Source organism: Anomaloglossus baeobatrachus, chromosome 1, assembly GCF_048569485.1.
Source record: "Anomaloglossus baeobatrachus isolate aAnoBae1 chromosome 1, aAnoBae1.hap1, whole genome shotgun sequence".
Taxonomy (NCBI): domain Eukaryota; kingdom Metazoa; phylum Chordata; class Amphibia; order Anura; family Aromobatidae; genus Anomaloglossus; species Anomaloglossus baeobatrachus.
Window position 1 is genome coordinate 762,115,376 of NC_134353.1, and position 15,334 is coordinate 762,130,709.

General features: G+C 45.9%; 1 protein-coding gene across 2 annotated transcripts in view; it reads right to left on the reverse strand.

The window, feature by feature from the left end:
- Positions 1–15,334, reverse strand: part of TAOK3 (TAO kinase 3) — a 159,220-nt gene that overhangs the window by 69,100 nt on the left and 74,786 nt on the right. Inside the window, exon 4 of one of the 2 annotated variants that reach the window (XM_075324247.1) lies at positions 1,190–1,207. The exons of the other annotated variant lie outside the window; for it this stretch is intronic. Coding sequence (XP_075180362.1) covers positions 1,190–1,207 — 18 coding nt within the window. The remainder of the gene's footprint in view (positions 1–1,189; positions 1,208–15,334) is intronic. 2 annotated transcript variants of the gene reach the window in all.

Below are 15,334 nucleotides of genomic sequence, written 5' to 3' on the forward strand. Positions count from 1 at the left end.
GGTATAATAATATTAGCAGCAAATACCTCCAATTAGAAATGTAGTATAGTTCTTCTGATTCGCTATGTCGCTTACCTCATGTGCAGGGCATTGCAGGACCTTAGGTATCCATGGTTACAACTACGCATATAATGACAGTTAGTTACTAGTGGTCATAACCATGGATACCTAAGGTCCTGCAATGCCCTGCACATGAGGTAAGCGACAGTGAATCAGAAGAACTATACTACAATTCTAACTGGAGGTATGTGCTAATATTATTATTGCTAATATTATTATTATTATTATTATTATTACTATTACACCTACTGCATAATAGGATAGGATTTGGAGATGGGAATAACTCTTTAAATTAATAATTTTCACATTTTCATTGAAGACTCCACAATTTTTGCTGTACAATGATGGACACCATAACAGAGAGCTATCCTTATAGTCCATGAGGTCCATCAGATGCAATTTGTCTGCCATGTGATTGATCCTCCCTCCATTCATTTTGTGTTTCTAATGTAGGATTTCACATTTTTCTTCTTCTACCTATTGTAAACACTACTTTAGTACATTTTTGGCTGGAGGAACGGAGTGTGGTGATGCTTTTCTGTCCCGATTATCTACGGTTCTTCTGGAGAGGACTGCGGCTCACACCTATCCTTCCCATCCAGAAATAAGTGTATCTGGTTGGTGGCACTATTTTATTTTTATAAGCGAATTAACTAAAGCATTAAAGAGAATAGATCCGGATGATGAACCCACATGCTCATATTTGGAAAAGTGCAAAGTCATTGCAATCCGTAATGCATTTCATTAAGTGTAATAGGTGCATTTTTCACATTTTTAGCATTCAACAACAAAACTAACCCGGATGAGTTATCGCCTCAGAAGCGAAAGAATTAAAGTGGAAAACAAGCACGCATTCAGTCACCAACCACCGAGGAGGCAAGATGTCAGAACTTAAAGGTCCCATGAGCACCGCTGGCATGCAACTAACTGCTGTGATCTTGGGCATGCATGAACCACCAGTGCCAACGCCGAATGGATGAGTGATGTACTCAAGAACATCACAAAACAAAAGAAAACTTTCACTGCTGCACCCCTGGGGTGTGACGGGGCGTCGGGAGGTGAAACGTTTCTAAACCTCGTATGTTTACATGGATGAAGCACAAATGTAAAATAGAGGATTTGCTCTTACCCTGACTCTCCACTGCAGCTTTGAGGAGGGAGAAAAAAATAAAAACTAAGCATTACCAAGCCACAGCAATCAGAAGGTCCAAAGAATTAACTATACTAAATAACAGGCTCATATGATGAATACGGAGCAGGAGATGATGTAGGTGTGACATGCCTGGCTATTCCCTCCCCCAGCCATTGCTATATGTACCTAACATGTACCGTCACATGGCGGACAGACACAGCATGCAGAAGTACCAACAGGACAATACAACTTTAGGTTTGCCACATTGTGCTGTTTGAGTGTTAGCATTGAATTGTCATCACTATGAAGACCGCAAGCTTTAAAGGGAATTGTCACCAGACGTTTACATACTAATATGCGGGCAAAATAATGTAGAGACAGAAATCATGATTCCAGCAATGTGTCACTTATTGGGCTGCAGAATGAGGTTTTGATAAAAAAATCAATTTTTTATTAGCAGAAGATCATCATTAGAGGACTAGTCAACCTGCTGCCAGGTAGTTCTCCACATTCATGAGCTCTGTATAACCCGTCACAGAGCTCAGCATTGAGTATCAAGAGATCTGCAGCAGATAAAACAATGATTTTATCCCAATGACAGCAAGCAAGCAGCCCAGTAAGTGACAGATCGCTGGGATGAAAGCAGCATCATGTAGGGGCACAGACTATCAGCTAGGGAAGGAAAAAACTCATTTCATTAACACTTTTTTTTTCTAATTTATCAGTCTTTGCAAAGTTGTGAATCTTAGAAATATATTCCATCATGTTACTTTACTCCTTTTCTCCAAAACTCCATGCTGAAAGGGCTGTCAACTCCCTAATGAGCAGGTTTTTCATATATATATATATATATATATATATATATATATATATATATATATATATATATATATATATATATATATATATATATATATAAGGTAAAGCCAGTGCTATACTGGTTCTGGGATGCTGAATGTAAGCATAGATTTTGTTCAGAGACTAGATGTTGTATTTCAGAAATATGTGCAAGTAAAGTTCCAGCAATGCACTGCTATTTGATTAACAGGTGCAACAGGAAGGGACTATGTGCGTCGGATCTTGCTATCTATCCCCCTCCCCCGTCTGCCTGCCTGGCCTTGCTTCCAGAGCATTGCTGGAACTTTACCTGCACATAATTCTGAAATAAGACATCCAATCTCAGAACAAAATCTATGCTTCCATTCATCATCCTAGCACCAGTACAGCACTGGCTTTACTTTATATGTGAAAGTCCTGCTGGTCGGTTCCCTTTGGGAGTAGCTGTGTTGAACTGCAGGTCTAGCAAATGTCCATACTTTTGTGTGAGCTCACTCATGCAATACAACACAAAAGTAAGTACACCTCTCACATTTTTTTGTTAATATTGTATCATACCTTTTCATGGGAAAACATTGAGGATATGACACTTTGATACAATGTAAAGTAGTAAAGCTTGTATAAGTGTAAATTTGGTGTGCCCTGTAAATTACAGCGGTTAATGTCTAAACCGCTAAAAACAAAACAAAAAAAAAAACCCACAACAAAAAACGAGTAACGTGTCCAAATTGTGCCAAATTAGCCATTTTCCCTCCCTGGTATCAGGTCACTGTTTTGTGTTACAAGGTCTCAGGTGTGAATAGGGGGCAGGTGTGGTAAATTTGGTGTTATCGCTCACACACTCATCATCGTCACTGGAAGATCAACATGCCACCTCATGACAAAGAATTCTCTGACAACCGAAAGAAAAGATTTGTTCTACATTAACATGGCCTAGGCAATAAAAAGATTGCCAACACCCTGAAACTGAGCTGCAGCAGGTGGCCAAGACCATAAGGCAGTTTAACAAGGCAGGTTCCACTCAGAACAGGCCTCGCCATGGTCAACCAAACTAGTGGAGTACATGTGCTCAGCATCATATCCAGAGGTTGTCTTTTCAAAATAGACGTATAGGTGCTAACAGTATTGTGGATAGGTGGGGGTCAGCCTGTCCATGCTCAGACCATACACCGCACACTGCATCAAACTGATCTGCATGGTTGTCATCCCATAAGGAAGCCTCTTCTAAAGATTATGCACAAGAAAGCCTGCAAACATTTTGCTAAAAAGACAAGCAGACTAAAGACATGGATTACTGGAACCATGTCTTGTGGTCTGATGAGAAACTTATTTGGCTCAGATAGTGTCAAGTGTGTGTGTGGGCAACCAGGTGAGGAGAACAAAGACAAGTGTGTCTAAGTCAAGAATGGTGGTGGCAGTGTCATGGTTTGGGGCTGCATGAGTGCTGCTGGCTGTGGGGAGCTACAGTTCATTCAGGGAACCATGAATGTACACATGTATTGTGAGATAGTAAAGCAGAAAATGATCCAGTCTCTTTAGAAACTGGGCCACAGGACAGTATACAACATAACGACCTTAAACACACTTCCAAGACTATTACTGCCTTGCATAAAAAATGAGGATAACAGTGCTGGACTGGCCAAGCATGTCTCCAGATCTAAACCCTATGGAGAATATTTAGGGCATCTTCAAAACATCCACCAGCTCCATAAAGTCGTCATGGAGGAGGGAAGAGGATTCCAGCAGCTCCTGTGAAGCTCTAGTCAAATCCATGCCCAAGAGAGTTAAGGCAGTGCCTGAAAATAATGGCGGCCACACAAAATACTGACACTTTGGACACACTTTGGCCATTTTCCCTTAGGGGGTGTATTCACCTCATTAATGGCTGTGTGTAGAGTTACTTAAAGGGCACAACAAATTAACACTGTTATACAAGTTGTACACAGACCTCTTTACAATGTATCACAGTCATATCTTCAGTGTCGTCTCATGAAATGAAGTAATATTTACAGAAATGTGAGGGGTGTACTCACTTTTCTGATATACTGTATATGGAGAATTTGGAGATTGTGTCTGAGCATAGGGGAGGTGAGAAGCTCACACGGGTTCTTTTTAGTGATCGGGATCATACGGCTTTGCTCACCAAATACAGTTGTCTCTATTGGATCCCTATTAAAATGTCTACAGAAAAAAATAAAGCCACCAGACTGATGTGGTGGAAAAAGCGCCTGCCTGCAGCAATGACCGAGCATGTTTCTGCCAGGGTTACTCACATTGGCAACAAACACCTTCATTTTACCATTTTTACCCCCAGTGAGAGCCACTTGCAGATTCTACAGTGCTGGCTCACAGAAGAAAGCACACCCTTAGCCTGCAATGCAAAATAGCCCCGTCCACTTTATTATGCGCCCCTTATATTAGCTTGTTTTTTCAGTGCCGCTCCAGTTCCATGGCGCCATCTTGTGCCCGTAACTTCTGATTGGATGGAAGTCAGAAGTTACATCACAAGCTCCTGATGCAGGTCTATGAGAGCCAGAACGAGGCTCTCAGATGTGACCTCTGGCGGCTCCATCAAACATTGGAGCTGCCGGCAGGTCACAAAACACAGAAGACCAAGAAGAGCGCCACTGGAAAGATGAAGACGGCAACAGGTGGGTATAATACAGGGGACTTCCATATAGAGCAAATTCCAGCAGTGCTACGAAAAAAATAAAATTACCAGGAGCGGTGCTTTACCAGAAACCTTGCTAAGAACCCTAACTTTACAATTTCCTTCCGCATGTTCAAATATCCTATTCTGTGATTCCGCAACTTAAGGTCTTGTTCAGATGAGTGCATTGTGTCCGGACAGCACACAGCAATGTTACTGAATCTAATGGGTGCTTTACACGCTGCGACATCGCTAACGATATATCGTCGGGGTCACGGTGTTTGTGACGCACATCCGGCGTTGTTAGCGACATTGCAGCGTGTGACAGCTATGAGGGACGATCAACAAATCGCAAAAACTGCAAAAATCGTTGATCATTGACACGTTGCTCCAAATCATAAGGTCGTTGGCGTTTTTTTCCACAGGTTGTTCGTCGTTCCTGCGGCATCACACATCCCTACGTGTGACACCGCAGGAACGAGGAATATCACCCTACCTGCGTCCATCGGAAAGGAGGAAGGAAGGAGGTGGGCGGCATGTTTCGGCCGCTCATCTCCGCCCCTCCTCTTCTATTGGGCGGCCGTTTTGTGACGCCAAACACACCTCCCCCTTGAAGGAGGGATTGTTCGGCAGCAACAGCGACGTCACTGACCAGGTAAGTGCGTGTGACGCTGCCGTAGCCATAATGTTCGCTACGGCAGTGATCACCAAATGTAACACGAACGACGGGGGCGGGTGCTATTGCTCGCTACATCGCAAGCAATCGCTAGCGATGTGGCAGCGTGTAAAGGCCCCTTTACAGTTCAGATTGTATGTGTGTCGGGATAGAGGAGCAGAATGCACCAGTTTCCTTCGTTTTACAGATAACACTGTCTTGTCCGTAAAACTTTTGTTATATTTAAAAAAATAAATAAAAAATGAAAAAGAAAAAATTGCAGATGTAAAAAAAATGGATGCCATACATTGTGAAAAGTAGACACATGGACGTGAGACGGGATACACGGAATACTCCACACATGAAAAAATTGTCTATTTTGGAAGAAAAATAGGTGCTTTTTCCTATGCATGTCTGAACTCAGACTTAAAGGGAATCGGTCACCAGGTTTTTGCTACCCCATGAGAGCAGCATAATGCAGAGACAGAGATCCCGATTCCAGCGATGTGTCACTTACTGAGCTGTTTGCTTTCATTTTGATAAAACCAATGTTTTTTCTGCTGCCGATCTAGCAGTTATACTGAGCTCATGAATATGCTGGACTACTTGGCAGCAGGACAAGTAGTCCTCTAATGATAATTTACTTCTGATTAAACAGTGATTTTATCAAAACAACACTAAGCAGCCCAGTGATACATTGCTGGAATCAGGATCTCTGCCCCTACATTATGCTGCTCTCAGATAAGGGGATATAAACCTGGTAACAGATTCCCTGTAAAGCAGTTGTCCACTACTTTTACATTGATGGCCTATACTTAGGATAGGTCATCAATGTCTGATCAGCCGTAGCCCAACGTCCGCCCCCCCTGCCAATCAGCGGTTCTCAGTGCTGTCAGCAGCAGCAGGGAATGCTCTGTCTTCTGATAGCGGCTGGGTACTGTATTAATATGAGTGGGAGGAGGTTGTGCAGTACCCAGCCGCAGCCACCATTAGTGGATGGGGCAGCTCCAGAACTGAGCATTTCTGGCTGCCGGCGGCACCGAGGACAGCTGATCGGCGGGAGTACGATATCGGACCCAGGCTGATCAGACATTGATGGAATATCCTAAGGATAGGCTATCAATATAAAAGTAGGGGACAACCTTTTTAAAGGGAACCTGTCAACAGAAATTTCCCCTAAAACCTAACAGATTCCCCCTCTGCAGCTCCTGGGCTGCATTCTATAACGGTCCCTGTTAGTATTGTGCCCCCTTTCTGACCCAAAAAAAGACTTTATATAGAGGTACCTTTTTGGCTTTGGATTCGGTAAATCTGACACGGGGGCGGGCTGCCTGATGGCCGTTATTCTGCCCCCTGGTCCTGTATGCCGCCCCCATCGCTGATTTCCATACTTCTGGACGCCGCCCACTGCTCCAGCCATCCCTGCGCATGCCCAGTGCTCATCTCTCGTGGATGAGCACTGTGCCCAGTGTCACCGCTGGTGACGTGCGCGCAGGGTTTAGATTATGGGCGGTGCTGTTATGTTTATTAACAAGCAACCGCCCATAATCGCGGGACCGCGCTTTCCCCCTCAGCCTGCTTCTTTCTGCGCAAGCGCGCTGCTGGTGACCCCACGTCACCTCCTTCCCATCTTGCCCTGAGGCAGGAAATAGATGGGAAGAGCGCGGAGCAGTAACACCGATCAGGAGGAGACGCTCATTTTCTGCTCCTGTCCCCCCTCCTGCCGCTGATCGCCATCCTCCTTTCTTGATTGACTTGACGTGATGACACATCCGTCACCATCTTTCTTGCTCTTTCAAATCTTGCGCCTGTGCAGTTAGGTCCGCTCGTGCAAGCCCAGTTCGCTCTCCCATATCGCGGGCATAGCAAAAAACATAGCTGCAAGCGCGCCGGTGAGCTAAATGTGCAGGCGCGAGATTATGGTCGGGTAGAGGGTGACACTGATGAGGTTATGCACAGCACCCACTATAATCTCGCGCCTGCGCATTTAGCTCACCGGCGCACGCGAGGGCAGCAATGTTTTCTGCTCTGCCCACGTAATGGCAGAGCGAACTGCGCCTGCGAGAGCGGACATGACTGCACAGGCGTGAGATTTAGAAAAATGCAACGAGGATGATGACGGAGGCGTCATCACGTCAATCAAGAAAGGAGGAGGTCGAACAGCGGCAGGAGGGGATAAAGGAGCAGAAAATGAGCCTGCCCATCTGACCCAAACAGGTAATTCACATACATAACTATCAAGTTTTATAAAGTTATTTTTGGGGTCTGCAAGGGGAGTCAGGGCCAAGGTGCACCTTCATAGCATGCAGCCCAGGAGCTGCAGAAGGGGATTCTTTTAGTTTGAGGCCCTGTGCGCACTACAAAAAGGATTTTTGTCAAGAAATGTATTGAGAGTCTGGAAAATTAGCGCACTTGCGTTCCAATAACGCACCGAACAACGCATGCGTTTTTTCCCGCAGGTTGGTCCCTGCGTTTTTTTTACCATTATCTATGGCAAAAAATGCAGGTACCTGCAGAAAAGACGTGACATGCTCACTCTTTTGCTCAAGAAATTCTGCAGAAAGAATGTTCTTGGGAAAGAAAAAACGCAGTGTGCGCACAGATATTTTTTTTTCCATAGGTTTTGCTGGGGAATGTCTGCAGAAAGGTTACAACCATTTTCTCAAGAAATTTCTGCAGAAAAAATGCAAAAAAACCCCCCACAGGTAAAAACGCAATGTGCGCACAGAGCCTAATAGTGAAAAATCTGGTGACAGGTTCCCTTTAAGCCAGGCCCCTTTGATCACATCGATAGTTACATGCAAACAGAAAAGTGAGAGAAGGTCACGTCTGTGTGAGGCCATGTACCCATGTTGAATATTTGGTGAGATTTTATACCTCCGTTTTTGTAGCCAAAACCCAGAGTGGAACAATCATAAGAAAAGTGTAAGCAGCACGTCACACTTCTGACATTTTTACTCCTGGTTTTGGCTACAAATACTGAGGTAAAAAAAAAAAAATCAACAACATACTCAATGTGTGCACATGGCCTTAGCATTAACTTGGAAGTGCAGTAAACGTCAGCACGGCTGCCAGAATACAGGTACATTACTATGTATAATCAATTTGTATTTCTATAACATTTAAAGGGAATTGTCAGCAGGTCTTTGCTATGTAATCTGAGGACAGCATGAGGTAGGGGTTAAAAACCAGATCTCAGTGGAGGTGGCTCTTATAAAGCTGGCTGCTGTTTACTTACAATGACTGTTTTATAACTAGAACCTTATCAATGCCTTGACCACAACAGCTACAAAAGCACTGAGACCTAGACTGACCACTTTCCATCTTGTGATAAGCAGCTCACAGTCAATAGACAATGTACATAAAAAGCATGGTGTGGGCAGGCTTAACCTTCTCAGCTCTGCTTCATACTACATCTAAGAACTTTAATAGTTTACTGAATGCAGCAGTTTGGACACAGTGGTAAATCATTAGAATAAGGGTCTCTTTTCCTACATTATGCTGCGCACAGATGAGGAACCTATCATTTATGGCATGTCTAGCAATTAAAGGGGTTGTCAGGTCTAAAATGACAAGTCTGCAGACATTATGTGTCACTCTATGTTCTTGTAGAATCCTCACATCATACAAACGGCATGCCACAAGGATTCGCCACTGTCAGCGGTGGGAACGGCATACTCCCGGCCACATGCCACTCAGGCTACTTTCACACATCCGGTTTTTGCTCTGCGGCACAATACGGCGGTCTGCAGGAAAACCGCAACCGGTTTTTATGCCGCCGGTTGCGGTTTTTTTTTTGCATAGACTTACATTAGTGCCGTATTATGCCGCATGGGCTTGCGTTCGGTCCGGTTTTTGCCGCATGCGGCAGATTTAGCCGATGCCGCGGCCGGATGGAACGTTGCCTGCAACGTTTTTGCTCCGGCAAAAAAACCCGCATCGCGCCGCATCCGTCCGCTGCGGCGCATTTTCAATGCATGCCTATGGACACTGGATGTGACGCGATGCGGAAAAAAACGCATCCGGCCGCCGCATCCGGTTTCTTCCACTGCGCATGCTCAGTAGCGTTCCGCAACCGGAAAAAAAACGGACCGGCCGCATGTAAAAACTTATGCAAAGGAAGCGGTGTTTTCGCCGCATCCGTTGCACAGGTTTCACAGCCGTTTTGAGCCGCAGAGCTCAAACCGGATGTGTGAAAGTAGCCTTAGACGGACAAGGCCTCGCTCAACGCAAGTGAACTGACAGAGGCCACAACCATCTAGTCAAATTCTGCCTGGGATTAGGCATATTGATTACTTGTGATGGCCGTTCTCCGCACCTGACACTGGAAAATCCTCACAGGGCACAGTGTGTGATGTGAGGATCCACAAGTCTGCAGCCACAGAGACCGCAGAGTGACTGCAGACTTGTCACTTTAGCCCCAAGAACCCCTTTAAGCAATTTTGAGAAAACAAATTATGTAAAATGACTGTTTCTGCCTAACATTTATCAATTATGTACATGTGTGGACATTTTTAAAAGTTAAGGTCTTTCATGTACTCTCAGAGAGGATTCTTGATATCCAGAGGTTTCTTTCTACTTCCAATTAATATAGAATTGAAATGTCTGGGAATTGTGAAAAGAAGAAAGTAACTACATTGTATAGTGAGGCATGGCTCGTACGCATGACATCTCTGTTCTACCAGCGTTGCTAACTCACCTGCAATGGTAGTGAGCATCTGAAGCATTACATGACCTTAGATTACTCAACTAGCAGTTCACAGTGGTGCAAGTATCTACATTTACATCATCTGCCTGTCTGGACTATATACAATAGTATACAAAGAACCAAATAACTAAGAGAAAGCTTTATTTATTACTTTGCTTAAAAAGGGGGGGGGGCACACCCTTACACCCCCCCCAACCCGCCCCACCCTAGAGCTGGTGTATGGGGGAAACATTTGATGCATACACTGGGGGTATCACTAAGTATCGGCATGCACTACGAATTGTAAGTATTCACTATGGTCATTCAGATCACACTATTCTGCTTCTTTCTATATAAGAATCATACAAGTCTGATATAGTCAATGATATAGCGCACCATATGGCCAGGATGGTAAGCTACGATCGCCGGAGAGCCAGACACTCACTACATACACATGCTTTTTTTTTTACTTATTTTTGGCATACGCACTAACCATGTTAGTTACATCCCTTTATTTCTGCGTGTTTCTGGGTAAGGGCTCCTAAAGACGTCCATGAAAATTAGTCCATGCACAAACCGCAATGCACGGACTGGTGCGGATCTGACAACGAAAACTGAGCAGCATATCAGGCGTATAGTAGGCTGCACAGTAAGGGTCAGGAGACTTGCGGGCAGAACGTGTATTGCAGTTTGTACGTAGACTTATTTTCACGGTTGTCTGCATGAGCTATAAGGGAATATTCCCCTTTAAAGCAAAGTAGTAAAGAGTAAGGCTATGTGCCCACAGGACTCTGTAACCGTGGAATTTGCCGCGGAAAAACTGCGGCTTTATCTGGATTTTCTAGATAAATCCGCAGGTATTAGCAAGCACAGACACTACACATGTTACCCTATGGGACATGGGAAGTGTCTATGTCCCGCAGCCGCACATAACTGCATGTCAATTATTCCTGCGGAGATCCCGGCCCTCCACTATGGAGATAGAGGCCGGGACGTCCGCAGGCAAGTCGCATGAATGTCCGCAGGTTTACCGCAGCTATGGATAGCTGCGGATTCCGGGGATCAGCTGCGGGGTACCTGCGGATAGATCAGCGGGTACATAGTGCCGTGGGCGCAGAGCCTAAAACTCCTTATATCTAGATTGTTGGGATGCAGTTCTGTTAACAATCAACCTCATCTCTTCTCATTGCCCATTTGTACCTACAAGTCACCCAACTATCAATTGACCTCTCACTACAGGCTTCTGCTACACACCTTCAGTGAGCAATCCTACCGGAATCCTACCCCTAGTCATTTTTATCTCCCTGAAATCCCTTGGCTGTGGCCTACTCTTAGACCTCTGGAATCTGTAGTATAGGCCACTTTCTCCTTAGGTGGCATACGTAGGCAGCAGCGTGGCCTATATCTTCCCTGCACCTTTTGCGGCATACATGCGCCACTTCTGGTGTTCACACTTTGTGATGGCAGACAGCAGAGGGGTGACGCAGTGTGCTGTCAGCCATCACAACAGCCCCTCTGTTCTCTCCATTCACAGAACACGGGCACTGTAAACACCACCTGGATTTTGCTGACAGCGCTTGAAGAGCAGCTGCGCAGAATTTTAACTATCTGCTTCTCTGTTCTCCGATACTACCCAAATCATTCCCACTTGCCAACAGATTCAAGCCATACAGGTCTATTTCCAAACTACTTTTACGACAATGCTGCAGAAGGGGAATTATACTTCATTTTCTTGGTCCCGGTTTAATTATTTGATTAGCTTCTAATTTCTTCATATTTATTATTCAGGAATTCCAGAATATATTTTTACGGCCCAATAACAAATCTATATTACCGCAGGAATTTAGACTCTCTTGCGCTGCCCTGCCATTTGATCATATGTGTTTAGGGAGGGGGGAAAAGGCAGGCGCTCCCCAATATCCCGGATGGATCCACAGGTGCACGGAAAGTGGCTGCCACGTAAACCGTGGTGTGATGAAGGATTCCGGCACACCGATCTACCATAAAAAAAAAAAAAAAATAATTGCATGTTTATTCACATTCAAAAGGTCTTTAAAACCATAAAACATTAGGCCAACATGGCCCTGACTTCTGCGTTTCGGAACAAGTCCATACTAAGAATAAGTACTTGTTCTGAAACGCGTAAGCCGGGGCTATATTAACCTAATGTTTTATGGTTTTAAAGACATTTTGAATGTGAATAAAGCTGCAATTTTTTTTATGGAAGATCGGTGTGCCGGAATCCATCATATTACTGCCATTGGGTCACCCTACCCTAGTCTTACATGAAATTTGGTCAACCCCACCAATTCCAGTGTGTCCAGACAATCACCTTATGTTTCTGGGGGTCTCCTGACTCTCCTACTGCCTATATCTTCGCTCTTCCAACATAATCTGTCAGGGGATTTTTATTCTCGGATTCTACTACTTTCAGCAGAGATCGGCCACTACTAGAAGTTTCTTGCAATGGCTTCCTTCTTGATCCCATTGGGAACACGAGTGCTTGGCTGAGCACTCCGGTATGGGGAAGTTAGAAGAGAGTGTCCTGGCAAATGTCATGTGTATGGCCAGGATATGCCCACTAAACACACATCACCCACCCATAGGATAGGCGATAACTGACTGCTGGGGGTGGGGGGGTGGTGGGGACTGACCACTGTAACCCAGAATGGCCATAAGAAGTGAAGTCCCAAAGACTCTTGTGGTTGGTGTGATTTTGTGATAAACTGAACCCAGCAGGTCCAATATGCACCCAGAACCATGAGCAGTTCTGGCTGCATATTTCTAATCCCTGCCTAACCGTCCCTGCATCTAGTAGCATAGATAAAGAGATCTTTAGAAAAAGTATTTCTAAAGATCTTTTATCGTATGCTAATGAGCACGGGGACTAGTACCAAGGGCATTGCTTCGCTTGCTAGTTGGCCCCATTAGCATGTTAGTACACCCCTGTGGTTGTGCCATCATGCTAATGAATGCACAGCGTCACAGGATGATATCACTCACCTCTCCGCTGCCGTCGCCGCCCGACGCTGGATTTCGGCTCAGTGCGCATGACCCCGGAGTTTGGGTCATGTGCACTATGAAGCCGGGTGTATGCGTCCCAGCTTCAAACTGAAGTAGTGCGCATAATCAAAGCAACGCCCTTGAGACTGGTCCCCGTGCTCATTAGCATACGATAAAAGATCTTTGGAAATACTTCTTCTAAAGAGCTCTTTATCTATTCTAGTGTATACGGGGACGGTTAGGCAGGGATTAGCGATATACACCCAGAACTGCTCGTGGTCCTGGGTGTAGACAGGTACCCTTTATGATGCAAAATCGTGTTAACGGTGGTGATAAAGCATAGTGATTGAGGTGTGGTGTAAGCAGTTAGACTACTGAGTTAAGTTTGTGACACAAAGTAAATATTTTTTCATGAAATTTATATTTCTTAAGTTTATCAGTGGTTTAATTGGAAATGTAAGGGGCATTCCTACGATACTAAGTGATGACTTATTGCTATGACATGCAACCGTCTAGCAATCAGACTAGATCTAAATAACGGGACCTCCGCTGATCTGTAGAATGGAGCAGTTTGATACATAGTACATGGCTGGGAGGACACTATTCAGGGAATAAGCTGTAAGGATTCGCAAAGGGGTTTCTGTAGTTGACCACCAATCATACGATTATGGCAAAAATCTAATACCATAACCCCAGGATGAAATTGCACATTTAAAATCATACTATCAGCCAAAATGTCCACTGCTACGAAATTCTTCTGTACAGACCTGCAGCTCAGATGGTCACGCAATGTGCAACCAGAGCCTATGGATGATGGATGGCATTGTATGGCATCTATCAAATGCCCCATAGTATTTCATAAACAGGGGCCACAAATTGGGTGTGAACTGGGACTTGCATAACCTTGTAGATGGCCAACAGTGTGGGACACAGGTGACACTGGCTACTGTCAACTGGGAGTGTGCACAATAAGAATTTCATTATCTAGCTACATAGGCTACAAAGTTTTAAAAACAATTAATTTGATTTAAGTCAAGGTTTTTTTTCTGCAAACTGAGCCAGAATGTTTGCCCAGGTTTGTTATAATGCAGGGGTGCTAGGTCCCTGGATCTTGTGGCCATTTTTCTTTCCCAGTTCTCCCAGGGGACCAGTAATTGGCAATTAACACAAAACGTAGACCCATATCCTTGGTTATATCTTTATAAGGCTACTTTCACACTTGCGTTGAACGGTATCCGTTGCATTGCGTTGTGTAACGGATGCAACGGATGTGTTGCATATAGTGACACAACGGATGCAACGGATGCTGCAAAACAACGCAATTCGTTTTGATTTTTTTTTTTTTTTTTTTCCCGGTTTTACCAGCGGCAGACTATAGTGAACGATCAGCTGATTGCTCCCAGTAGCCGGCCGCCGGGTGATCAGCTGATCGCTCCCGCCCGCCGGGTGATCAGCTGATCGCTCCCGGCAGCCGGCCGCCGGGTGATCAGCTGATCGCTCCCTGCAGCCGGCCGCCGGGTGATCAGCTGATCGCTCCCTGCAGCCGGCCGCCGGGTGATCAGCTGATCGCTCCCTGCAGCCGGCCGCCGGGTGATCAGCTGATCGCTCCCTGCAGCCGGCCGCCGGGTGATCAGCTGATCGCTCCCTGCAGCCGGCCGCCGGGTGATCAGCTGATCGCTCCCGGCCGCCGGGTGATCAGCTGATCGCTCCCTGCAGCCGGCCGCCGGGTGATCAGCTGATCGCTCCCTGCAGCCGGCCGCCGGGTGATCAGCTGATCGCTCCCTGCAGCCGGCCGCCGGGTGATCAGCTGATCGCTCCCTGCAGCCGGCCGCCGGGTGATCAGCTGATCGCTCCCTGCAGCCGGCCGCCGGGTGATCAGCTGATCGCTCCCTGCAGCCGGCCGCCGGGTGATCAGCTGATCGCTCCCTGCAGCCGGCCGCCGGGTGATCAGCTGATCGCTCCCTGCAGCCGGCCGCCGGGTGATCAGCTGATCGCTGTCACTTGCCGGCGCCCGGGCATGCCGGCGGGCGGGCGCTCAGCTGAGCGCTGTGACTTGCCGGCGGCCGGGCATGCTGGTGGCCGGTCATTCAGCTGAGCGCTGTCGCTTGCCGGCAGCCGGGCGCTCAGCTGAACGTTCGGCCACCGCGAGCCAAAATAAAGTTTGATTTAAAAAAAAAAAAAAAAAAAAAAAAAAAAAAGAGCATGCGCAGTGAAATCCAGAGGATTCCGCTGCTCAAAATAACGTTACATGCTGCGTTGCTCCCGCTGGGCGGAAGCAACGGAGCGTCGCCCAGCGGAAGCAACGCAGCT